General features: G+C 48.9%; 9 protein-coding genes across 16 annotated transcripts; 5 read left to right on the top strand and 4 right to left on the bottom strand.

The window, feature by feature from the left end:
* Nucleotides 1–5: 5 nt before the first annotated feature.
* Nucleotides 6–2,470, bottom strand: PPTG_13429 (hypothetical protein). Of its 8 annotated transcripts, XM_008909100.1 has the most exons (7): nucleotides 2,009–2,470; nucleotides 1,351–1,941; nucleotides 1,202–1,288; nucleotides 1,006–1,136; nucleotides 667–945; nucleotides 456–605; nucleotides 6–377 (listed from the first exon to the last, which is right to left on the bottom strand). In XM_008909100.1, exons 2-7 carry the CDS (start codon nucleotides 1,757–1,759, stop codon nucleotides 105–107), a joined length of 1,329 nt encoding a protein of 442 aa, XP_008907348.1. In that variant the 5' UTR covers nucleotides 1,760–1,941; nucleotides 2,009–2,470; the 3' UTR covers nucleotides 6–104. The 8 variants fall into 8 exon arrangements, with proteins under 8 accessions (XP_008907348.1, XP_008907347.1, XP_008907354.1 ...); XM_008909099.1 differs by having other exon boundaries at nucleotides 1,351–2,470; XM_008909106.1 differs by having other exon boundaries at nucleotides 456–945.
* PPTG_13428 (hypothetical protein) lies at nucleotides 1,876–13,322 on the top strand (the record flags this gene model as incomplete). Its single annotated transcript, XM_008909098.1, has 4 exons — nucleotides 1,876–1,956; nucleotides 2,025–2,156; nucleotides 2,229–6,138; nucleotides 6,202–13,322. 4 exons carry the CDS (start codon nucleotides 1,876–1,878, stop codon nucleotides 13,320–13,322), a joined length of 11,244 nt encoding a protein of 3,747 aa, XP_008907346.1.
* Nucleotides 13,323–13,396: 74 nt separating this feature from the next.
* On the top strand, nucleotides 13,397–13,615 carry PPTG_13427 (hypothetical protein; the record flags this gene model as incomplete). The annotated part of the gene is made up of 1 exon (XM_008909097.1): nucleotides 13,397–13,615. The coding sequence occupies one exon, from the start codon at nucleotides 13,397–13,399 to the stop codon at nucleotides 13,613–13,615; it is 219 nt and encodes a 72-aa protein (XP_008907345.1).
* Nucleotides 13,526–15,071, bottom strand: PPTG_13426 (hypothetical protein). The gene is made up of 5 exons (XM_008909096.1): nucleotides 14,827–15,071; nucleotides 14,661–14,750; nucleotides 14,515–14,578; nucleotides 14,312–14,431; nucleotides 13,526–14,230 (listed from the first exon to the last, which is right to left on the bottom strand). The coding sequence occupies exons 1-5, from the start codon at nucleotides 15,025–15,027 to the stop codon at nucleotides 13,899–13,901; spliced, it is 807 nt and encodes a 268-aa protein (XP_008907344.1). The 5' UTR covers nucleotides 15,028–15,071; the 3' UTR covers nucleotides 13,526–13,898.
* A 452-nt stretch (nucleotides 15,072–15,523) lies between these two features.
* PPTG_13425 (40S ribosomal protein S30) lies at nucleotides 15,524–15,901 on the top strand (the record flags this gene model as incomplete). The annotated part of the gene is made up of 2 exons (XM_008909095.1): nucleotides 15,524–15,528; nucleotides 15,646–15,901. 2 exons carry the CDS (start codon nucleotides 15,524–15,526, stop codon nucleotides 15,899–15,901), a joined length of 261 nt encoding a protein of 86 aa, XP_008907343.1.
* A 615-nt stretch (nucleotides 15,902–16,516) lies between these two features.
* On the top strand, nucleotides 16,517–18,650 carry PPTG_13424 (hypothetical protein; the record flags this gene model as incomplete). Its single annotated transcript, XM_008909094.1, has 2 exons — nucleotides 16,517–17,962; nucleotides 18,030–18,650. The coding sequence occupies 2 exons, from the start codon at nucleotides 16,517–16,519 to the stop codon at nucleotides 18,648–18,650; spliced, it is 2,067 nt and encodes a 688-aa protein (XP_008907342.1).
* A 10-nt stretch (nucleotides 18,651–18,660) lies between these two features.
* On the bottom strand, nucleotides 18,661–21,386 carry PPTG_13423 (hypothetical protein). The gene has a single exon (XM_008909093.1). It carries the CDS (start codon nucleotides 20,865–20,867, stop codon nucleotides 18,957–18,959), a length of 1,911 nt encoding a protein of 636 aa, XP_008907341.1. The 5' UTR covers nucleotides 20,868–21,386; the 3' UTR covers nucleotides 18,661–18,956.
* Nucleotides 21,387–22,324: 938 nt separating this feature from the next.
* On the bottom strand, nucleotides 22,325–22,474 carry PPTG_23210 (hypothetical protein; the record flags this gene model as incomplete). The annotated part of the gene is made up of 1 exon (XM_008909092.1): nucleotides 22,325–22,474. The coding sequence occupies one exon, from the start codon at nucleotides 22,472–22,474 to the stop codon at nucleotides 22,325–22,327; it is 150 nt and encodes a 49-aa protein (XP_008907340.1).
* A 1,170-nt stretch (nucleotides 22,475–23,644) lies between these two features.
* On the top strand, nucleotides 23,645–24,467 carry PPTG_23209 (hypothetical protein; the record flags this gene model as incomplete). Its single annotated transcript, XM_008909091.1, has 3 exons — nucleotides 23,645–23,686; nucleotides 24,114–24,282; nucleotides 24,397–24,467. 3 exons carry the CDS (start codon nucleotides 23,645–23,647, stop codon nucleotides 24,465–24,467), a joined length of 282 nt encoding a protein of 93 aa, XP_008907339.1.
* Nucleotides 24,468–24,662: the final 195 nt, after the last annotated feature.

Raw genomic sequence — 24,662 nt, 5'->3', positions numbered from 1 at the left:
CTGGCTGCTGGCAACCATAGAAAATCCTACATACAGATACCATATGTTGTAGATCTACCTACAAAATCAAGTTGAAGTGATTGTCTGAAGTATTCAATTAAGGGTTAAGATGAACTCTCAGATAACTCAACGTGCTGTGGCTCCTGGATAAGTCCAGCAGCAAGTTCATCTTCGGACGGGTCGTCAGCCTGGCACAAGGCGTCGAGGCCCAGTCGTCCGCCCTCGTCGAACTGACGCAACAGGAACTGCTTACGCTCCGAGTGGTGGTGGCTGCGGTGGACAGCGAGATCACCTTCGTCCAGGATCTCAGCCTGCAAAATCTCCTCGAGTACGTCCTCTAACGTCACGATACCAAGTAGCGTGTGCATATCTCCGCTCTGGTATGTGGTACAAACACCGTGGAGATTGGTGAGTTAGGAGTCTACCACTTTGACAACCTTGTAAGATACTCTTACCGCATAGGTTGTCTGCGGTTGCTTCACCAAAACTAGATGCGCGCTTTCAGATTTAAAGGCCCGAAGAAGTGCGCTCAGTCTGCAGTCAGGGTGTACAGAACGCGTCGTTCGACCGAAAATCTTGAAGAAGCTTGACAAGGGAGTGTTTTCCTGCGAACACAACCCCTGCATGAGTACTTGATCAGCACCAGAGGTCTAGGCAATCACGCACCTTTGGATCCACGAAGATGAGGTCTTTGACGTGGATGGTCCCAACGATGTCGTTCACGGAAGTGCCGTGAACGAGTATACGCGAGAAGCCGCTCGCGAGAATATTGTGAATGAGCACCCGATCCAGGACGGCAGACATCGGGGCCATGAAGACTTGATCAACGGGGGTCATGACACTTCGCACAGTCTTGGTTCCGAAAGTCATTGCACCCCGAATGATGCTGCTTTCCTCCTTGTCGATCATCTGCTGCTTCTCGTGGATATCGATGATCTCTGCCAGCTGAGTGACAGTCACTGTCAGAAACACACACGCGAATGATCAAATGAAACAAATGCGTACCTGTCTCCTCGTAAAAACTGTGCCAATATCTTCTCCCAAAGTAGCATCTAGTGCCAAACTTATAGGCTTTGCAAAAATGTAGAAGAGAGCGATCAAGACGCGTACGAACGGGACCACCTTGCCACCGATCACTGCAACAAGCATAGCATTAGATTTACAAGAACGAAGCCAAGAGTGAAGATGTAAACGTTCCTACCTAGAGCGTATCTAGAGCAAAGGGCCTGCGGGACAATCTCCCCGAAGATCAAGATGAGGATCGTCGATGCAATAAATCCCAACAGCCCTGCATCAACAACATCGTCAGCACCATACACAGCAACAAGCACAACTGTCACTTGAGCCTACCGCTGGTGAGGTCGGCGGTAATGATGGACGTAAGTACGTTCACGGAAACGTTTCCCAGCAGTAGAGTCGTGAGTAGCAAATTGCCCTTGCGGCGCAGCGGAATGACCTTTTTGGCAGCCTCGCTATTCACTCGTTCCGTCTCTGTGGCGTGTTCATCCTCGCCCGCAGCCACGACGATCTCCAGACCGATGAGGTCTAGTGACATGAGGCCAAGCCCCAGTCCGGCAAACATGGCTGAGAGCGCCAGCAGAAGCACCAGAGCGCTCACCTGCAACACAATGTCCTCGCTGCTGAGTTCCGCATCGCCGTCCCCGACCCCTTCGCCATTTGCCGCCACCGAGTTTAACTGCAGCACTGCGAGCAAGACGAAGACATGTGCCAGCCTCCTCTTTCTACTGCCTCCTAACATCTTCACCTGACTTCAAAGGTTCATAACTGCAATATAGCGACTGCTAAAAATACACATCGAGAGTGTATGTCGTGCCACTTGAGACCAGATCCTTGGTGAACCCATTTGTTAGGGCGATGAAGATCGCCTTGTTGCTAGCAGTCTGGACTTGGTTGTCGTCGAGTGGCAATGGCGCTGCCCAGCTACGATTTACGACGGTGAGCACTTGGACTTATAACGGAGGACGGACAAATGTGAGACTTATCGTACTGTTTTGCTGTCGTAGGAGGAGTCGCTGGATGAGATTCAGGAGGACGAGATCCACAAGTTGACGCCTGTCCAGCTGGAGATGTCCCCAGGAGTTCCGCTCAGAACTGATCGAGCAGCGACGTGGAGTCAGACCTTCTACCAGCTCTTGGTACGACGGCTGATTTAGCACTGTACTATCGCTCTACATCACCATTCGTTTTGTGATATTTTGTTGCTGCAGATCTCGTGTGACCATGGCACGTTGCAGCTAGACCGAGAGGTGGAACAGAGCCTGGTGGACACAACGTTCTTGTGTGCCAATGATTCCTTACAGAGCCGAGCGATTGGTGCCATCACGACGGCACAGGAGGTGCAGCACATACTCTCCTCTATTATTTATCAGCCCGATCTCAATTACCACAGCACGTGGTTCGGAGTGACGGATCCCCTTTGCCTCACACGGAACGACGGCAATGAAATCGTTCGAATGGAAATATCACCAGCGTATGGAGGCACTTCACAGCTGTCGTTGGATACGTGCGTTGCTGTTGATCTCAGCGATAATTCACTTTCTTTGTCGGATGTTGTCAGTACGCACGAGAAGAAGATTTCAGTGACAAGCGTGAACGACCCACCGACAATTGAACGTGAGCCAGGACCCGATTTATCTGTGCAAGCCGGAGGTGCTTGCATAAAGCTTTCAGGATTCACGCTTGATGACGCGGAAGCTACTGCGCTTGAAAGTGTTCCCAGGGCACTGATTCCTATCTTAACTTTGCAGTTAAACGTCAAAACGGGAACGCTGCGGGTTAATCGACGGTCTGCGTTGCAAAACGGGATTCATGCCATCAAAAACGGTAAAAATATGGGAGATTCCGAGCTAGCCTGGACCCTTCCCGATCTTTTCGATAGCCCATTGACGCTAAAAGGTGCACTCTCAGACTTAAACGAGTTCCTGCCCGAAGTCGAGTATTGCTCTTCTCCAGGTGATAGCATGCTGGTGTCGGATGCATTACTTGTGATATTGTCAGACAATGGATTTTGTGGTGATCTTGGCAAGGAGAGTCTCTCTGCTTCTCTCGTGGTGCCTGTACATATTTTACCAACAGCTAATCTTGGAAAACTTTTGATGTTGAAGACCAGTATCGTTCTGACGAATCACTCGGCATCGGTACCCTTGAGATACACATCTGTAAGAATCGACGAAGTGGAATGCACACTTGAGCTGAAATACAGCGACGGAATGTTAATAGGGCTTGACTATCAGACGGGCACGCTGTACAAAAAAACAAACATGGCCTCTCCACACGCATCGAGAACGCTTTCTAATGTGCTGGTTCCGACGAACGGATTGATTGTTCGATTTTGGGGAGATAAAAGCAACCGCGAGTCGGCTAATTTCAAGCTTGCTAGACGCGTTTGCAGCGTCGGCGAGATGTGTCACCAACTGGAAAGTAATCTCCTCTACGAAGATTCTTCTGATGAAGACGTCATAGAAGCAACCCAAGCACTCACGCTCGACAATGAAAGCGTTTCAGAATTGCAGATAATTCGCTATCCTGTATCTCGCTTCTGGTTGATTTGGAACATCCCACTGACATTCTCTCAAGAGGTTGTGGCAGCACCACGATATCCAGTCTCAGTGCAAACTGTTGGGCGATGCTTTCGATTACAAGGAAAGAGCGACCGTATTGAGGCTCAATTGAAAACTCTGACTCTCTACTCTCTAATTGGTGGTGTGGGGAGTAATAACCGTTTAAATGTGACGATATCCACCTTGAACGACAATGTCGTTCGCTCTCAAGATGTATTATCTGCTCAAGTTGATGTCTTTCCTTCACCAGTTTTGGAAAACATTCAGCTGCTTCACCCGCGTGAATTGGTTCTCGGTGAAAGCAGTGAAATGTCTTTGGAGTCTACTGCAATTTCGTATCCTTCTACTTACGATACTAACGCAGCTTTAAGGTGGATTGTTCGAAGTACTATCGGCTCAATCTGGTGGGATTCAAGATCGATAAGCCCCGCTATTGTAAGTCGACAGATATCCAAGAATGAATTGGAGCTACGAGGGAGCTTCGTGGATTTGAATGCTGCTCTACCAAATATCCGTATTGACGAGAGCGCTATTCAAGACTCTGCGTTCACTAATGTCTACGAGGACCAAACGTTCGAATTGCTCGCTGTGCCTTTAACCAAGACGAATAGTGTACAAACGCTAACTACTTCCTCCACTGAAGGTTCAATTGTTGGAAGTTTTGTTCTTGGACTCGACCTGCCGGTACGCATCTACCCCGACCTGGAACTTGACATTGCTAGTGGTCATTGTAAATCATCTTCAATTGGAGCAAATGATAATGTGGGGACAATTTCGCAAAAAATTACGCAGATGACATGTGACGTAGTTTCTGCAAAACCATCAGACAAAGTATTCAGACGCGAAATTCAATCCATTCGCGTATTCGCATTATATCCATCGCAGGTGGATGAGCTGACCGGTACATTTCGAGTTTCATTCCGAGGGCAGACCTCCAACTTAATTTCGCTTCAATCATCAACCGAGACAATCAAAGCCGCGATTATTGCGGTTGTAGTGGATGCAAACGGTATCGAGGTTTCTCGCAATGAGCTACCTGAAGAAAATGGTTTTGAGTGGCGAGTGACTTTTGGAACAGAGGGAGACGTTGGTGAAGTGTTCAAGGTGGTCTACGCTGAGACGTCTGTCTCATTTAAGATGTTAACAACAGTGAAACGAAAGGGTCGGCGTGCCGCTGACTTGAGGTTCGATACCTTTTACCCCGACATATCACTATCGGCCCAGTGGATAAAATCGGCAAGTTCTGAGTCTATCGCACTCGAACTTTCATTCTCGAGTACATTTGAGGATATACCAGCGCTGTCTGCGGAATCAAGCACGCTTGCACCAGCTCAAACTGCTCAATTGCTAGATGTGGTGGTAAAAAACAGCAAGAGCTCCGTGATTGCTGGCGCGACCGATCTTTATCGCCTCCAGGTTCAAAACCATGTAACGCTCCCGTTGGCATCCTGCTCGAATGCTAGCATTTTGGAAAATGCTATCCGTGGGTTACCAATTGAAAAGTTACGTGTATCAGTACGACGAAAGGCTTCAGCTTTCGTGCAAGGAAGGTTTGACTACACTATAGTTATGTCAGCTCCATCTCTTTTGAGCTTGACTTTAATAGCGGACGGCGCAACACCATTGTCGAAGGCACTTTTTCGATCGTCGATCGTAAATCGAGGAAGTGAAACCCTGATTGCTTTTGACACTATTTTGATGGTTCTGGAAACATTGGATAAGCCCACGTTACTTTCTTCCGGAGAAATAAATGCTCAGGTGTCCAGGATGAAAAAGAAACTGGGTATCCAGCTGCCGGTGGCGTATTTACAAGTTGATCTCAATCAGACCTTGACGATTGCTGGCATCGATTTCGAAGGATACAGTCACAAACTCAATTTTACTGTATCTTGTGCTAAGGGGCAACTTTACCTGCAAAAGCAAACCACATTACCTCGTCATGCTGAACCGGCGGATTCGACGTTGAAGATTAGCGGGTATTTTTCGACCTTAAAAGAGGTCCTTCGACAGAGTCATTTTGTTTATTCTCCACATGCTAACGCTACTGGCTATGACAAGTTAGTTTTCGCGATTGAATCTCTCGATGATCGAGCAGTTGAAATGCTGCCGGTTGTGATTCATTCGAGAGTGAAACTCCCTTCGTTGACATTGCCAGTATCGCCAATGTCTGTATTTGAGAATGAGTATGTCTCTATAACAGGAGTGACCTTAAACCTTGCGGACACGAAAAACAGTAGTCCAATGTTACGTGGAATCACTGTACAAATTACTACTCGGAGTGGGGTAGTGGGAATAAGGACCAGTGGATTTAATCACGATCTGCAACACAATTCAACCATCCAAATTCAAGGCGATGCTGAGAATGTTAATGCAGCACTGAAGAGATTAAGCTACAGACCTGTTGCAGTCACTCCATCAGAAGATCAAATACGCTTTTCAGTGTTCTGGACGGCTGAAAATGGAGAGGAGAATTCTCATGTTACGTTTGGGACGATACCGATCAAGATCATCGCAAGACCCCTGGCAATTAATGTTCTTAAAGATGGCAAGGCTGTTGGTAAGTACATTAGCGTTACATTGTTGGATGATATTCTCACATACTTTCACATTTATTGTCTAGGAGACAGATCTCTAGTCACAACGACGATGAATGCATCAGCGTCACTGGGTGATTTGCTAATCCAAGTTAATGGTGGCGATGGTCACAGGGAAAGCTGTAACACTCTTGGTGGACAACTTAGCAATTTATGCAATGTTACACTCGACCTCTCTCTTTTTGCAGGGCATGGATTAATTTCCAGTAGCTCAGAGACATTTTTGCAAGACAGAGCGCAAGACTCCCCGCTGGGTTTGGTACGTTTTATTGGCAGTGTGGGGGAGGCTAATAGGTTTCTTCAACAACAAGACTACGTTCCAGATGCGAAGTTTTACGGGCCTGACCAAATAGTGATCAACATTAAGCACATAACATCAGTGACTGACGAGGAGTGGATGGACGAAGATGCAGTGTTATTACCAGTGTTTGTTTCACTTGCGTGCGAGGCTCCTCAATTGATTTGGGCTGATAGTGGTACAAATTTCATGAGTTTAAGCATGCCCACCTCTTCTCCTTTCACGTTACCAGAAATTCTGATAATTCAAGAGGGACTGGAGACAGGGTATTGCCAGGATGATAAACTTTTTCACGTCATTGTTGAATCTGATCAAGTCTCACCCATGGCGACATCGACGGTGGTTACACGAACACTTGATGATCCCCGTGCTCTAGTCTTGAAAGGACTGATTTGGGATTTGAATTTGGCACTGAGGTCTGTGAAATATAAATTTGAGATCCATCGGAAGACTCAAATTCCTTTAACAGCAAGTGTAAAAGTTCACGTGGAAGGAGGAACGACTCAAGAAAATAATTTGAGAAGCTCTGCAGTTCTTCAGCTGAAATTTATTGGCAATACTAGACTTTTACATATGTTGGTGCGAGATACTATTGTGGGTTTTGAAGACACTGAGATTCCGATTGGTGACGAGATTAATTTGGATGGGTTTGCAGACCTTACAGGCGATGGTATCATTATTATCAGTGTGCACAACGGTGCCGTTTACGCAGCAGCTGATTCTGTCAACATTGAAGCAAGTGCTAAACAACGAGTCAACACTAGTGACAAAAGCTATCTACGATCGGTTATGTCAAATTTGCGTTACATCTCGAATCCAAATTTCAATGGTATCGACGAGATTCATTTCAAAACGCAAACCCACGAAAGTGTTCTCTACATCTACATCCAGGCTGAAAATGATCCCCCTGAATTCACGTTCAACTCAGGTGAACTGAAGGACTGGTACAAGTACCCACGAACATTCATTCCAACCTTTCAGCTCAAGGACCCGGACGACGACCAAACATTTCAAGTTGATATCCATGCTGAAAATGGATCGTTGTCTCTGGACCAGATATCTAGTCGTTCTTTCGATGGCGTTACGGTGGAATTCAGTTCATTGTCGTCGTCGCTACGGATGACGTCAAGTTTGAGCAGGTTGAATACTATTCTCCTTCAACGTTTGATTGAAGTTATTCCACACAACTGTGTCAAGGATGATTCGATGCGCGTAAATTGCGGTGTATCGATCGAAATATGCATTGATGACGGCTCCGACAGCGTTTGTCAAGAGCTTCGCCTACCTCAACAGGAACTATTCTATCGCGTTACTGTACCTGACTGGGCCAAGAGCTTGAATGTATCAATGGGCAGTTCGTTGAATCTTTCGAACGCCTTTGAGGTACGCCAGAGATCCGATGCGATGTCTGATTTGCTCCTTCGTGTTCATGTGTCGTCTGGATCTGTTCGAATTGATGTACCAACTTGTGCCGAGTTACGTGATGTAGTTGACGCGAACCAACAACAACGATCAGCGCTAACTGGAGTGAGTCAGACAATATATGCTCGAGATATCGCATGCTTGAACGAAGCGTTGGCAACGCTTCAACTACAGAGCGCGTACAATGAGAATAATTCGCTCATCGTTCAGCTTGAGCTCTTCAGTGACGATATGAAAGTATTAGCGGACGGAAGTATTATCGTGAAAGTCACTGACAAAATATTACCCTGGCGGATTATCTCCGTGCGAGCGACACACGATAAACCCTGGGTGGTTACGATAGGGAAGTACGCAAAATTGTCATCGCTTGTAAATATTTCTATCGTTGCGGATCCAGTGGGTACCTTCAGAAATGAATCCAACGAAAACGTACTACAGTTAAATGTTTCCTGCTCGATGTGCGAGTGGAAATATCAAGAGTTCGTACCAAGGGTATCTTATGAATTCGCTCAAATTCCTAACTCTAAGCTCACGTTTATAGGACTAATGGGCTCCATGAACGAGGTTCTTAAAACTCTCGAGCTTATGTTGGCTATTAACAGCGATTCTGGCACCGAAACGGTTCACTTCCAATTGTCACCAGTGTCTCACATGGTGCGAGGAATGGAGCCCCTTTGGAGCGAGAGCACTAACATCTCGATTCCTTTTACTACCAAGTATTCGTCGCTTTTGTGGGATGCACAACAAACGTTGTTTATCCTGCAATCGCCGGATTATAGTGCTGATTTAAGTGGGGTGAAACTCACAGGAATGGAGGAAAATCCTTCTCGTAATTTGACTATTCGATTAGATTGCACACATGGAAACGCAATAGTGAGCATGCCCAAAGTGACGTCGCTGTTCCTGGAACTTCCCTGTGGCTCTGATGAACCTGCTATTAATTTTACCACAGCGCGATCTAGCGTGGATAATTTTATCAGTTCAACAATTATCAAAGTGATTCCGAATGCGAGAGACCGTCGTATGGAACTACAACTCACTGCTGTTGACTCCATATCTGGGGGTTTTGGTGATGAAACGTCCATAAAACTGCAGTACCGCTCTTTACTACAGTCTCCAGTGACTTCGATGGAGCCACACAACGCATCTCTTACGATTCAAGTAAATAAGGAGAAAGTTCAGTCAACTGGGGATTTAGTAGCTGTGGATGGAGATCTTGATGACCCGACGTGGTATAGAATGAGAGTGCGAGTCGCTCATGGACGATTATCTATCCCAACCACTGTATGCTGCGTGGATATTCGCGAGACTAAGACTGAAAATGAGCTTGATATAGTTGGTTCGGCATTGGCGCTAAAGCAGGCCCTTGCTGCAGTACAATTTCAAGTCAATCAAAACTTTTGGGGTAAAGCTTCGTTAGAGGTGACGATCGCGTTGTTTTCTCCGTCACCGCTTTGGCCAAACGTTACGTTCTTGAACTTTTTTGCAAAGACTCCTGTACTGGTTAGTACGTCTTTACAATCTTCTCAAAAACGACCAGATAATCCGACCAGAAATGCTGTTGCAGATGTTGAAGAAAGCTGGAGCATTTCTGGGATCTACATCGGTGATGATGGAGAAAACTTAGATATGGAGATTGGAACAGGCAACGAATTATTTTTCCGGACTATGTGGGACGAATTCCAGCTTGATAAAGATCACATTTACACATTCACATCAGCAGATACTGCTGTAGATAAATTGGATAGATGGAACGTGGCACTTGAGACCCTACAGTATCATCAGCAGAATACAACTGTGATCCAAGTTAGAAACCCTCTCGCACCGGTTTCTCATCAGCAGGAAAGTGATTCACACTATGACGTACCCGTTCCTATCGTCACTACTGGAGCAAATTTATACTACAGCTCCGAGGACTCAGTCTTCCAATTTCCTGATCTCGCTCTTCAATTTCCCAAAAGCAAACCCATCTACTCCGCACAAGATGATCAATTACCTAGCGCTGTGTTGACCTACCGACCAACCAAGTATGTAAATCCTCGAAACGATGATGATGACAGAAGGATATATCAGCTAGAAATTCGCGTAAGCTATGGATCCATCTCTATGATTCGTCCAGACACTTTGAATGGTGATGATCAGAAGACACGCCAGAGCCGCTTAAAGCTCGAAGACAATGTGATGAACCTGGAGCGCGATCTGAACCGTCTTATTTATTTTCCACCGCAAAATTGGAACGAAGAGCAGTTTCCTGGAGGGCACATCGTGGAGTGGCAATTTGTGGTGTCGTTCGAAAGCAAATCGGTCGAATCGTTCGCAGATCTTGTGATTTTATCGAAAATCGACGCTCCTGTGATTTCAGTTCCTCATGCTCTGGAGGACTCATCTCATTACATGAATGACTACCTTTCTGTGCTGAGACTGGAGTGTTTGCCCCTCGTGTGTGATGAAGACACTCCTATGGTACTCGACGGGTTTTCTGTGAGAAGTGCCGATACAACAAAACAGCAGAAGGCGACTACAGATCTACTTGTGATTAGTATATCTGTTTATCATGGGATTATTTCTCTTGGTGACACTTGGCGCACAAACTGCATCAACGGATTTATGGGTGCCCAATCGTGGAAACGCATATCATTTAAGGCGAATGTGAATTGTGTGAATAGAGTACTGCCGGGAATGGTGTATATCGGCGAGCCTAACTTTAGCGGTACTGATTTGCTCAATATCCGAGTGGAGCATGCGTCGGAACTGGACAAAGCATTTGACGAGGTCATAGTCCCAGTCATTGTGATTGAACTAAACGACGCACCATATATTACAGTAGACTCGATATTCTATGAAGCAGACGAAGATATTCCGCTTGTGATTGACGACTTACGCCTTCGCGATCCCGACGCGCTGGATGAATCACTTCGTGTAATACTGGAGACCAACTATGGGCAACTTGCTCTGCTGAGGCCTAACGGTGTAAAACTGACAACTGAATTGGTCCAGAACGCCAGCAGCAGCAGATCCAGATTGACATTAGAAGGAACACTACGTAACCTTGATGCCGCCATTGCTTCTGTCGTTTACACTTCAGCGAAAGACTGGAACAGTTTGCAGCTCCGTTCCGACGACGGAATGAACGGGTTTGATACGATTAGTATCACCTCAACCGATTTATCATCATTTAATGGATCGAGTGTGTCTTTGCTATTCGTTTACGTGGAGCCAAGGCCTGATCCAGTTCTGATTGGCACTCCATCAAATGGCTTATCGAGCATTTATGCGAATGATGAACCGGGAACGCTCCGTGGCGATGAAGATACGTGGATTAACGTAAGAGGATTGGCATTCTTTAGCGCTGATGCCACGTCACGGGCGACTCTGGTTGTTTCATTATTAGTGACGCGTGGTATTCTCTCTTTGGGAAATAGTCGAGGCCTCACTTTTCTTGAAGGCACTATGGACGGAGGCAGGAGCTTAAAATTGAAAGGTACTTTTGCCAACGTGAACGAATGCACGATTGCTCTGCGATATCTTCCAAGCAAAGACTTTTACGGCCAGGATTTGTTAGTTGTGACTGCTACTGCGGTTGATGAGTACACGCAGCAACAAACCCCGTTGTCATCCATTCGCGTTGATATTGTGGTGGACGCCGTAAATGACGCGCCAGTATGGAATACCGGGTCATCTATCGTTCGTGAAATCCAGCAAGATCAAGCCGCAAGTATTGGAGGAATATCATTTCATGATGTTGACGTTGATGCCGTGGACTGTACCGTTGAAATTTGTGTGATGGATCTGATTGTTGAAACCAGTGGTGGCTTTGTAGTTTTACCAAATCAATCGTCTCCTTTGTTTTCCAATGACATGACTACCAAGCAGGTAACATACACAGTCCTTTCGGGAACACCCGACGATTTGAACATGCTACTTTCAGAAATGACATTTATGCTCGCCGATCCTGAATACTATCGAGCTGATAACCCAAGCAGCACTGACATTAAACTACAATTGACTGTTGACGATAGAGGTATATCTGGTTCGGGTGGACCTCAAATCAGCTCAACGACAATAGTATTCAGTCCTGTGAAGTGGTCAAGCTATGAGTTGTCGCTGCTTGTGCCAGAAGATTTACTGACACTGAACGAGGATACAGCTTATAGTTTTGAAGGAAAACTCCAACTGGTCGATCCTGATTCGGCGCAATCATTCCGCAACCTTTTCGAATTATCGATTAATTGTACGCATGGGGTGTTCGCGCTGGGTAGCGCAGTGACTGGGGTTCAGGTGTTGCAGAACGATTCGGACGATGAAGTTGTGCTTCGAGGCTTTTTTGCTCAGTTAAATGCAGCTTTAAATGGGAGTTCCTATATCCCTGCTCCAAACTGGTATGGTTCAGAGGAAATTTCACTTTCAGTGATAGAGTTGAGTCACCTTGAGAAGCCTAAAAAAACTGTGGTGGCCTCCATCTTTCTGTTTGTTGCTCCTGTTTGCGACGAGCCCCACTGGTCTGCTCTTGCGGAAACCCCACTTACAATGCAAGAAGATGGATACCTGCTAATAGATACACTGTCGCTGACCAACCCAGACCTCGATGATAAGCAACGCGAAGTCGAGGTGACAATTAGCGTGGCGCATGGTGGCGTGATGTTATCGATGACAAAAGGTCTTCTTGTTCAGGAAGCTGTGTATAGCATTTCAGAGGATAGATTGGTCGCTCAGCACATTACAGTAGGGCATTTGTTTTCCGAATCAAGTCATTTCTTCAAGGACCTCGCTGTTCGTGGACGAGTTAGTGACATTAACGTTGCCTTGAATGGTATGGTATTCAAGCCATGGCTCGACTACAATTCTGATGGCTGGCCCGTGGACGAAATAGTGCTGACTGCAACAAGTTTTTGTGGTAACTCGACGACAAGTCACGTTACGATTCCGATCGCTATCTTTGCCGTTAATGACCCTCCAGTACTAATCTCTCAGCACTTTCAGCCCGTTGAATCGCCGTATTCCTTCGGCAGTCTGGAAGCTATGTCGTGGCGGTCTTCAATTGAAGCCAAAAAAGACTCCTCACTGCAGTTGGAGTCGACCGAGCTCTACAATCCCGACGGCAGTGGTGAGCTCCGGCTTCTTGTAAATGTTTCGTGCTTTCACTGTTCAATTACCTCCGAATATCTATCACATCCTTCGGAAACCCAACCAAGCGATGATCTTATTGTAGTGACTCGAAACCCGAAGAATGATGAAGGTGTTCAGCTCATGGTTCACGGGACGCTAGTATCACTGAACAGTGGCCTAATGCGTCAGCTTTTTTTCCGGGGAGCTGATAACTTCATCGGATTAGCGTTTGTGCTGGTGGAGATATCCGACTTCGGAAATTATGGAGAGGAAGGTGCACTTCGCTCAGTATTTGTGTTGTGTGTTAGAGTTAATCCGTGAACACCATTCCTCAAGCTCACTCACCACAGTATCAGCATACAAAGATTGCCGGCAATGCTCCTCCCACTATTGCCATGGCCTCGACTTTCTACACTCCTACGGGTGAGTGGATCGCCCTTGCAGGCATCAAAATCTCTGATCCGGACTCGGCGGAAGGTATTTTGTACCTCAGCATAGCTGTTCATAATGGAAAGCTCCGAGTGGCGCTACCTCGAGCGAATAGTGATGGACCAACAGCACTCCAATCGACTGCTATCTCGCAAACACTCAAGTTTGCTATCACCGCAGAATAGGCAAAGGAAATATTTGGGGCTCTAGAATACAGTTGCGACGGTGACTATGGTTGCTTCAAGTCACCATGCAACTACCTAACAGTCTATGTCGACGACAACGGCTTTGCTGGAGCGGGGCGGTCCTCAGGTGGCAACCAAGCATGCTTGTCGTGAGAAGTGAAGCTTGAGTGTTACGTTTGGCAAAAAAAAAATATAAACATCCACATGCGTCGGTTGAGCGCCACAAAATACCATTTGTTCAGCCCTAATTGTTCTTGTAAAACACCAAAAGTTCGTCGTCAGTCTAGTTCGCGTTGGGGTCAGTAGACGCTGCTGCTTCTTCAGCAAGTTCCAGTGCATTCTCCACAAAAAAGGCTTTGTCAAATGCCGCTTCCTCCAGCACCCCATCCTCATAACTGGCCTTGTACGTCGTGAGCAGCTGCTCATCGTTCTTGCGGGCTAGCGACTTGAGCATCTTGAGCGCCTTCTCGTCTTCAAAGTGGCCCTCCTTGTGAAGCTTGTTCAGCATGCGCAAGACATCGCTCGACGCAGCGCTTTCGGTGGGAGGAGCAGCAGAGGGTGTTGCTGCAGCTTCAGGTTCGGCCACTTCAGTTGCACTCGTCGGCTCAGCGTAACCTACACAAAAACAAATTGAGAAAATCACTGCACTCAGCCCTCTCAAGAATCCCCACAATATAATCACTTCTCGCCACGCACCTTCGATGCAGCGAGGGTTTTCCTTCAGCACCTTCACGAACGGCGCAATATCCTCCTCAGCGGGCACAATAATAGCCAGCGGCTGGCCTGGAGCAATGTTGCTGGAGCCCTCGTTCACCACTAATACCAGGAAACACCAGCGGGAGCCAATAAAATGTCAGTTACGATCGGCACTTTGCAAAGCGGCAGCTACTGATGCTTACGCAGTCGCGCGATGAATCCCTCATCTCCAGACTCGAGCTGGAAGCATAGGTCTGGCGTGTCAATCTACCGCAACAGCAGCAGAAATACCAGAATCTCGTCAGCTCCTTAGTTCTTGCGAGCTCCTGCATTTGCTACATTGTCTTACCTCGCACATGTGCGTGCCATCCGTCACGGCCGTCCCCTCCTGCACGTACCACTTGGTCAGTGTCGTGTCCCCGGCACCACTGCCCACCTCCTGCGTCAATCACATAGTATCTGTTAGACACCCGCACAACATTTTGTCCAATGCTGAAACGGTAGCTGTGGCGCACCTTGAAGTCCAGGTCGGGCATACGGAACTTGATGTGACTGGGTAGATCCACTTGCTTGTGCTCGTCCTCGTTGGTTGGCGCTCCACTGTCCGTGGAGAAGAGAGCGAAAGGTCGCAGCACATCCGCTCGTGTGCGTCTCGCAGCCAGCGCCACGCTTCTCTGCCCGTGCGCCGCCAGAGCCCGAGTCGACAGTCGCAGCATAATTGCCTGCGGTGTTTGAGGTTGTCAATTACAATGGCTGCTCGTAAACTAATGCAAATTAAAAAAAAAAAAAAGCTCTGTAAACTTATACCAATTAAATTAAATCTTTGTAAACTTATGCAAGCTCTAAGTGACTGCAACTGACTTTCGATTTGAGCTTGCATAAATTTACAGAGATTTTATTTAATTTGTATAAGTTTGCAGAAATTTAATTTAACTTGTATAAGTAAGCAATGCAAACGCCCTGTTGAATTATTAAACATTCAACGGAAATAGATTGCAACACCCTTCCAAAAAGAATGTTATGCGATCGAGCACTGGCAGGACCGGTTAAAACGATGTGAAATACCTCAACGTTGTGTAAGAAACATATTGTGATGTTGGCCACACTGTTCAGCTTGGGTGGTTGCCGCTCACCACCAATCGCCTAATTCTCCACCCACCTTTTGGAAGCTACTATCATTGGAATTCTCCGCGAGAAACGAAAGGAAGAAGCATGAGGTGAGTTTCGATAGCGCTCGTGGCTGTGTACAGCAGGCTCAGATGTCGCTCAAGCATACCAAACAAATGCAGCACAGCGTACTGACATTTGTATGCTTCGTCATTGCCTCGATACAGCAACACCAGCATTGAGAACGCGACTACGCTAAACCTGTCCCTCCGCCTGCGCGGTGGTGGTAAGGTCCACGGTTCGCTGGCACGTGCCGGTAAGGTGAAGGGCCAGACCCCCAAGGTCCCCAAGCAGGAGGACTCGAAGAAGGCTCTGACGGGCCGCGCTAAGAAGCGCTGGCAGTACAACCGTCGCTTCGTGAACGTCGTGGCGGGCATGGGCGGCAAGAAGCTGGGCCCCAACTCGAACGCTGCCAAGCAGTAAGCAGGCATCCAGTAGGCTGGACACAGTCAGCGGGGATGGGCGACGCGAGGAGCAGGCGGACTACTACGGCGTACAAGCTCGTAGCAACGATGCAGGTTCAGCAGGTTTCTTTTCTCTCTCGACTGTGGGCATCATCACACCTCAGGGTGGCGTCGGTGCTGTCTTCTCTTCTGTGGCGCCTAGCGATCCAGCTGTTTTGGTGGCGGTCGTTGGCGTAGATTCCTCGGGAGCTTCGCGGCCCCCGATGCTCTCGCATATTCCATAATCAACCGTATGTTAAATCCAACGCTGCCTCCGCTTCGCTCGGGTCAGGTGTCGCTTTCGGTCTCTCGCAATCGCAGTCTTTGTGTCGAGTTCCGTCGTTGTCGCTACCTGTATCTTTGTGTACGAGCTCTAGGCCGTCAACGTGCCAGGGGCGCGAATTCATCTTTTCTCTCAGAGCCTTTACCTAAGTCGTTGCATGCCTCACCACTTGATGTCTTACCACTGTTTTCTCATACAGATTTATTAGAAACCGTTTCGACATGCTGTTGCTGTACATGCGACGATGAGCTTCCAATTATCATTGCTAAATACGGGTGAGTTGGCGTCCTACACCACGATCAAGTGTAGCTCATGTACAGCGATGACTCAGCCGCATCCGAGGTGGAGTCTGAAGTGGAGGATGCTTACGGCGACGACGGCAGCGGTGAAGTCGCCAGCGAGATTGCCGAGAGCGGTGATGTCCACGAGCTGGCACCGGTGTTGAAGCAGCAGCCAAAGCAGCAGAGCAAATCTATAGACTCGGACGTGTACGATGAAGACAATGATGGCTACAGTGCTGAAGACTTCGAAGACGACTTTGAAGAGTACGACGAGGAAACGTCTTCCATCCAGCCCCCTCCACCAGCCCCAGTTACCAAGGGACCGTCGCCAACTCGCTCAGTCATAAGCAACACTCGCCGCTCGGTAGTAGCATCTGATGATGCGCCGGGATACGACTACGAGTATGGTGAAGCCTCGTTCGAAGAAGAAAGCTGTCGCTCGCAGAGTCAACGCAGCTTGAGTCCAAGTAATCGCGTCGTGGATCTCTCGGTTCGTTCGGCATCGCCTTCATTCCGCCCAGCACAACCACCACCAGAAAGCAGCAACGACTTCGTACAAACCACTTCTGTGGAAGCTCACTCACCTGTAGCAGGTGCCAAGGCTTCTTCGAGACCCACTCCGCAAGTGCTTGCATCGGTTGCCGAAGAAGAAGCTGAGGCTTATGCTGCTATGCAAAGCAAACAGTTTTCGTTGCTGCTACGTAAAATGGAGAGCAAGTTCGAGGACGAGGTCGAGGAGCTCCGCGAGAAGAATGCGTTGCTCACGTGGAAGGAGCGAGAGCTTAAGGCATCGCTGCGTCGAGCCAAGGAGGAACTCACTATGCGCAAGGCACGCATCGAAAAAAAGCGCCGACGTGCTGCTGACAGACGGCGGGAACACGAGCGAGCAGCAGAGCGTGTGCAGCAGGAACTCGCGGCTGCTCAGTCTTCCATAGTCGAGCGTGATTGCCGCATCGAGGGACTGCAAAACGAGCTTGTCGAGTTACGAGGAATGCTGCAAAATGTGGAGCGGGAGAAGCACGAGGCGGATGGGCGGAATATGATACTAGCAGAAAAGCTTCAAGCAGCACTCGGAGACTTTCATCAGCTTACATGCAGCTTCGAAGGCGCAGTCAACGCCAAGTTGGTCTGTGAGCAACGTATTGAAGAACTGAAAGGGATGCATCGAGTACAACTTGAAATCATAGAGCACAAATGTCAAGTTGACGTGGACGCTGCGCGTCGAGCATTTGCCGAGGAGGTTGCATCCCGCGCAGCTGAACGACAAACGCTACCGGAAGTTCACAAACGTGTTGTGGAAGCGGAGAAAGAGCGCTACGAGAAGCTGGAGGCTGCTCTGAATAAGCAGATGCGTGAGCTGGAGTCTCGTGCGGCGCAGGATGCTTTGACGCACGCTGCAGAACTTGCACGGGCTACTGAAGTGAAGCACCAGGCTGAACAGCGAGCAGAGCGCCGGATACAGGACGAGGTTGATCGGGTACGAGTTTGTTAAGCCAAACCTGCAAAATCCATAACTCATTGACTGCTACCTATTTTGCTCATAGATTGCACGCGAGCGCGAAGCTGTGGATGAGCAACGGCGCGAGCTGCTGGCATCAATGGCCCGCACGAACGTGCGCTTCGATGAGGAACGAGGCAAAATGGAAGCGCGGAGTTGTGAGCTTGATGCACGAAGGTCTGAGCTCGCAGATGAGCGTGCTGAGCTCGAGGCTCGTATTATATACGTCGAGCAACGCACACGGCGTTTAGAGGAGGACGAGGCTCTAGTCGAGAGGCGACGCACAGAGCTGGCCGCTGTCGGGCGAGAAACGTTGGAGCGGTCGCATGCTCTCGCACGGCGTGCACAGGAGTTAGCCGACGCCATCGCAGAGCGCGACAAGTTGCGCACACTCGTGAAGGTTCTAACGGAGCGCTCAGAGCGGAGTGAGCAGCGTGCAATGATGCTGGAGCAGGACTGCGAGAAGCTGGAGATGGCGGCGCAGGCGCTTCAGCAGGAGCGATTGCTGGTTGCCAAGCAGCGCCTGCAATCGCGCTACTTCTTGGACGGCGCGCGCAAGCTCGAGAGCATGTTGCATCAGAAGCACTGCGCCATGGAGGCGGCGGACAAGTACCCCCCATCCAAGAGCGTCTTCTACGCTAGCAATCAGCACGAACACCATCAATGATCGAATTGACCATAATTCTGAGCATGTTGAAGTCAATTTCACTTGAATTTTGTATTGACACATTCAACCAATGATACTGCTATTCTGCCGTCTCATCGCGGCATTCGAGGATTCCTCGCGATCAGACGCGGCAATCGCTCCGTGATCGGCGCACGAACCCATTCGCCTTCTCACTTGTGTCGCAGGGGACGACCATGTGGTTACTGAGCCTCAGCCTGGGCTGTTGTCTGTGCGTGTGTTGTTGTTGCTGCTGCTGCTTCGCCGGCCTCTTCGATGAGGGCAAGGTGTCCCCGCTCCCCGTGCCTATTAGGCGGCCCGATGCGAGGACTTCTCGACCGACTCGCCGCGCACGCGCGACAGAATCCCGCTAAAGAACGGCCGCAAGCCACTGGCCGGGGCGCCGCTGGGATCCTCCTTATCCAAACTCACACGCAGAACGGTCGATGCGCGGCTCGATTGCTCGAACGGACTCTCTGAGATGCGCTCCACGGTCGGCAACTGCATCGCTGGCGGACGCTGCTGAGCTTCCTGAACGTCACTAGCTAGAGGCGCCGCTGGTTTCGCCTCCATTTCTTCCTGATCATCCGATTCCATGTCCACGTCTGCGGTTTCTTCCGTCTCAAGCCGCTGCATCTTGGCTGGTGGCCATGACGTTGTCGGGTCCTCTGGCCGCTCACGTGCTTCGGATGCTGAAGTCTCGTTCACCGAGTCACGCAAATATCCGATATCGACGGGGTTCAGCTTGTAGCTTGACAGGCGCTGCGCTGTGATAGCGGCAGCTGCCACTACACTAGCTGCTGAGATGGAAGGCCTCACTCCTCCTGAGGGCGTCGTAGCTGCACTGTTTGCCCCAGAGCGAGGGGTGGAGGCCCCAGAGCCGAAGCCGAAGCCGAGAGTACTGCGGGGTGTGAGGTTGTTGGCGATGTACGATCGTGGTGTGTTGCTCTCGTTAAAGAAAGCGCCAGGGTTGCGACTTCCTCGCGCCTGACTGTGTGCTCGCCCTCGAGCATCGTAGGCCGACCGCGTGGACGTCGTGGAGCGAATGGAGAGGTTAGACTGAGCTGACGCATCGGAATAGGCGGAGGGCGTGCGTGGCCCACCACCATTGCCCATGTATAGATCCATCAGGTTCATCTCGTTGTGTGCAATTGTGCTGCTGGAAGTAACAGAGGAAGTAGATATATCCGACATGTTTCCATCGTCGTCTTGACCACCAGTCTTTTGCACGCCCATGTTGCATACCGAGCAGATACGAACGTTTTTGAGCGTTGTGCCTGGTACTTCCACAGACTTGAACACGCTGCACTTGCCACAGATAACCTCACCACAACTTCGGCAGTGGTGACGCGGACGGAATGTGCCAAAAGTTCGACTGCACACGGCACAATGCAGACGCTCATGGTTGGGCACCCATTGCCTCTTGTCGACGAAGGTGCATGAGTTCATCTGCTGTTTATCAATGACGCGACGGATCTGCACAATGCTGTTCACTAGCTGCGACTCGGCCGTCTTGAATGCCCATTGTGCTGGGAAATAACCACCCGGGTCAAATCGAGCCACGTGATGGACCCGCACTACGTTTGACTCGGCACGATCTATGCGGTACATGTATCCGGCGAGGATTTTGGCGCGAACAAGTCCATGCGAATTCTCGAGCGACGGACACTCGTTGACCTCGATCGAGTTGAGGACACGGATGTACATTTCGTTGCCGAACGAGTCCACAATCTTGTCTTGTACCTCCAGGCAGCAATAGTCACGATGTGAAACGATGGGTGTGGGGGTCTTGACGGCATACCACTTGATGCCAATGTACCTGAAGGGTGTGAGAGGAGTACGCGGGACGACCGTGAGCAGTACAGCGGCATCCATCACGGCAGGATTCAGTTTCTTCATGAGTCTCCTAAATAGAGCATCGTCGTGCGCTGCGTAGGCGCGACCGACCTGATCTAACGAGGCCGAGAGCTGGCCCTTGCAGCCCACTTCGGCGACGTTGGACTTGTAAGCCTTGGGACCGTGCATCTGACCAAAGTTGCGGTAGATGGCCACGCCCTTCTTCTCTCGCATGGGGATCCAGCTATTCTTGTGGCAGTCACTCAGCGCGAACACCTTGCGGATGGAGGCCTCGGCGAACTCAATATACTGGCGCCGCATGTCCTCGGATACGCGTACATTCGTATTGAAAAAGCCCTTGGGCAGCGGCAGCGACGTCGACATGGTCGTGGTGCTGTCCTAGCTAGGCCGTAAAGGCGGAGTGGACAACGTTGACGAACGCAGCCCCGACGAGCGAGTATTCGTGCCGTCGCGTGTCGAGCTGTCGTCGCCTGGGGTTTTGCTTGGCGTAGATGGCGCCGATCTCGTCGCTGCGGTGGCTGCTGCGAACCAGACGGCGATCGATATCCCAACAGCGCACGGACTGACAGCTGGCCAAGTAGCTGCGCAGAGGTAAAGTGGCCAATGCGGCACGTTCGCTTTGGCCGTGATGAGGATCGATGAAAATTGTGGCCAATCACGCCCGCCGGTCGTGCGTGCAGGTCTGACTTGGACTGACTATACGCTGTCGATTGACGGAACGGCTTGAAGCCGGGCTGCAAAGGAGCGTCGCTGTTCTATGACAGACGGATGCATGCGTTTCGCGTTTCGAAAAACGCATTGAGTATGGGGGATCGCAGTACGTGGCGTCCTCGAGAGCCACCTTATAACTTACCAAGTGAAGCGAGCTTGCTGGGTCAGCGCCGCAAATTTGTGTGCCAATCCTGCATTTAGTGAAGATTAAAACTAATTTTTAATTTAATACTAGTGGAGCATTCGTGGGCAGTTGCTTAAGGTGCGACTGCCTAGAATTATGTGCAAAACATAATTTTGGACGACGCCCCCGCCCCCTTTTTCTCATACGACCCACCTACTAAAAATCTTATCAAGATGGCCAAGATGAAGTCTACCGCGGCTACCGAAAGGAAGCAAAGGGCGATTAAAGGTGTGGTAGAAGGCGTGTGTCGGTGAGTTGTTTGATTATTCATCCGTGTGATACTGTGGCCCAGGACGATCTACGGGGGAAGTGGTGTTTACCGTCAAACGCACAGGTAGAGCTGGCTAATTTCGTACATACAGGACTGACGTTTAATTGCTTCAACAGGAAGCAAATTCTGTGGGAAGGGACAGGTTGAGGAAGATCAGAAGTTGCTTAAGAACTCCACCATGGTTGAGAACAACCTTCATGCAGTGTCTGACCCGATACCGTCGATGTCAGTAAACGGCCGCTGAAGTGGCCCGTGCTGCCCACGCCCGCGCAGCAAAAGTGCTGAAAACTCAACACCGTACGTATTATTTTGTTCTACGCTTGATCGTGAACGATAAACAATAATCGATACTGCAGATTTCACTAATGATTAGGTCATGCTGTACGTGCACTGCGTGTTATTCAAGCAGCTCATGCACGCGTGTCCAAGGCTGCGAAGTATCAACGAAAGAGTGACAATAGATAGTGCCGTGGAAGTCACGAGATGAGGACCACGTTTACGTAGTTGCCGGGGCTCGCTTTAAGATTTAAAAAAATACTTGAGTTCATATTGACATGTTTTGGTATGGCTTACACCGTTTTCACTACTACAGCCTACGTTTTGAGATGAAAGTGTGCGCTGATGGTAAAAACAAAGTCGAGTATTGCCGTCTTCCTATTTGACAAAGGCTCTCGGGTTATTACTCGCGGCTCCCGCGATGGACACAAACACGTTTGCTGATTCTTCAGCTGCCTGCTCACGCAGCTCCGCGTCAACTTCGTCCAGCAGCTCCGCGGCAGCTTGGTCGTCGCCGAGTGACGCCATGGTCAATGTAGCTTGATTGAGATCCGACTTGACTTGTGCACCAGGTGGTGAATTCGATTGTGGCACATGCTCCAACTTGGGGATTAAGCGAGCGAGTCATTTGCCTGCCGCCCCTTCAAAGCACAGCATCCTGGTCATCCGAGCCGCCACCGAGTCGTAAAGTTATAATACAGCATCCAAGAGGCCGGCATTCTTACTCTTTTTACAGGCTAGATTTTTTTTACGATAGCATTAACTCTTACAGGTTTTTCCTGTTTTTAAGGGCTTATAGAAGGGTGAAATCGAGCAAGAGAACCGACGCGTCCACAGCAAAACAATCATTTTTAGCTCAATTTGAAGGGTCACCATAGAACGACAGAAAATCCTTGTTTAATAAAAATGTGCCCTCAGTTTAAGAACTTTAGCGACACGGCGTTTCGATACTTCAAGTGATTAGAATCAGCCTGACCATTCTTTTTATAGTGAGCACAATGTCACTAAACCGAAGGAATTTTCGTCGTTTTTGGTCCTTATGTAGACGATTATAAATTGTCACCCTAACCCATTCCAAAAACTAATGTATCCACTTCGTATAAAAGGAAAAGAGAGTGTAAATAGGAGTTATGTACTCTACAACAAATACACACGATTATAGGGGGGGCTTCGCCCCAATTACTAGGATGCTTCACTTTAGACTGGAAGGACTGTGCAAATGGCGTAGAAGTATTTCGTTTACCTTAGTGTGTACAAATGGTGCTTTGCAGACATTGTTCTGTTCTCAACGAAGCGAGTCGTTTGAAGCCAACAATAGCTTTTCTTAGTCCAACAATCGTTGGAACCTTAAAAGAACAAATTATTGGACGCTCACCTAGGAGCCCGTGTAGATTGAGGTAGCTATCTTGTCGTGGTAAGTGAAAGCGTGGGAGCTACTTCTTCTGGGGGTTAGGTTGGTTAAGGAGTTGGAGGATTTGCACCTTCCCCCGGTTCTTGATTCGGCCACGGCTTTTGTTTTTTTTTTTTTTTTTCGGTGTCTCTTTTTTATACAAAAAAAAACTTGATTTCGAGATATCTGCGGTGGTGAGGTCGCTCAGCATAAGGTCATCGTTTGGGGCTGCAAACGCTCTTTGAGTTGCGTTGCACTCTAACCTCTCCGTTTAAGAATAATGCTACTTCCACGACGCGCATGCTGTAATGGTGCTGCAAGTTGCAGTCTGCAATGGAGCAGATATGGGAGTATTTAACACATCATATCTTGCGATTAATGAGTCTCCCTTAGACGCACGTCATGTTTGTTGCCTTGACACGTCCCATAGTTACGCGCCCTTATTATTCGCAGATATTATAGTTTGGGTGAGTGTTGTGTGTCACTAGTAGTGAATGTGCTGTGTATCGTGATGTGATCTGAAAGTTACTTGAGCTACAGGTAACCTCTTTGGAACGAATTAACCTGTGTGAGGCTGTCCATATAGCTCTTCTAGCTGTCCTCCCAGGAAAATAATTGTTATGCATGCACGTGCTCCAGTCGAGAGTGGAGAGAGAAACCAAAGGATTGCGGCTGTGGTGGTCGTCGAGTCACAGCGCCCATGTGCTCAAGTAGTATAGAGGCAGTCCTTCAAAGTCAAACTAGAATCGCAAAGAACAATCTGAGAAGAGGCTACAGATCAATCGAAGCTCGCTAAAGGTTAAGCGCGAAGGTGCCGGAGTCAACCGCGGCTGCTTCGTGGGAGAAAGAAGTGTGTCAGAGAAGACTAGCAAGTCGACAAAAGGGAACGGTAAGAACTGGAAGTACTACAAACAGCTAGTGAAAATCGCTGCGCTAAAGAACGGCGGTGAGATCTTCAAGAGCATACGAGATGATAGAAAGTGTGGCGATAACTGGAAAGACCTCCAGATATCTACGTAAGTTAATCATCGGCCACACCTTGCACAGTTTTATTTCATAGGTATGTACGGACGTCAAGCTGCTACTCCAAGCGTTGCTACCCGCGGCGGCCACATGGAAGTACATGTCTAGCTAGCTCTCACACAGCAGACCCGGGTTCGAGTCCCGGTGTGGGAACATCTTTTGCTCTTCTTTCACCTCTCCTATTTCGTCTCGCCTCCATGGTTTTCAGCTTGGTTGTGCAGTGCGTGTGCCGTTGGCATGCAGCACATGTCGCTCAAAAGGCCCGCTGCACCTGCATGTCTGATGCCAACCCTGTTTTGGGGA

Source organism: Phytophthora parasitica, assembly GCF_000247585.1.
Source record: "Phytophthora parasitica INRA-310 unplaced genomic scaffold supercont2.32, whole genome shotgun sequence".
NCBI lineage: Eukaryota > Oomycota > Peronosporomycetes > Peronosporales > Peronosporaceae > Phytophthora > Phytophthora nicotianae.
Note: the sequence above shows the minus strand (reverse complement) of the source record. Positions and strands in the feature narration are given on the sequence as shown.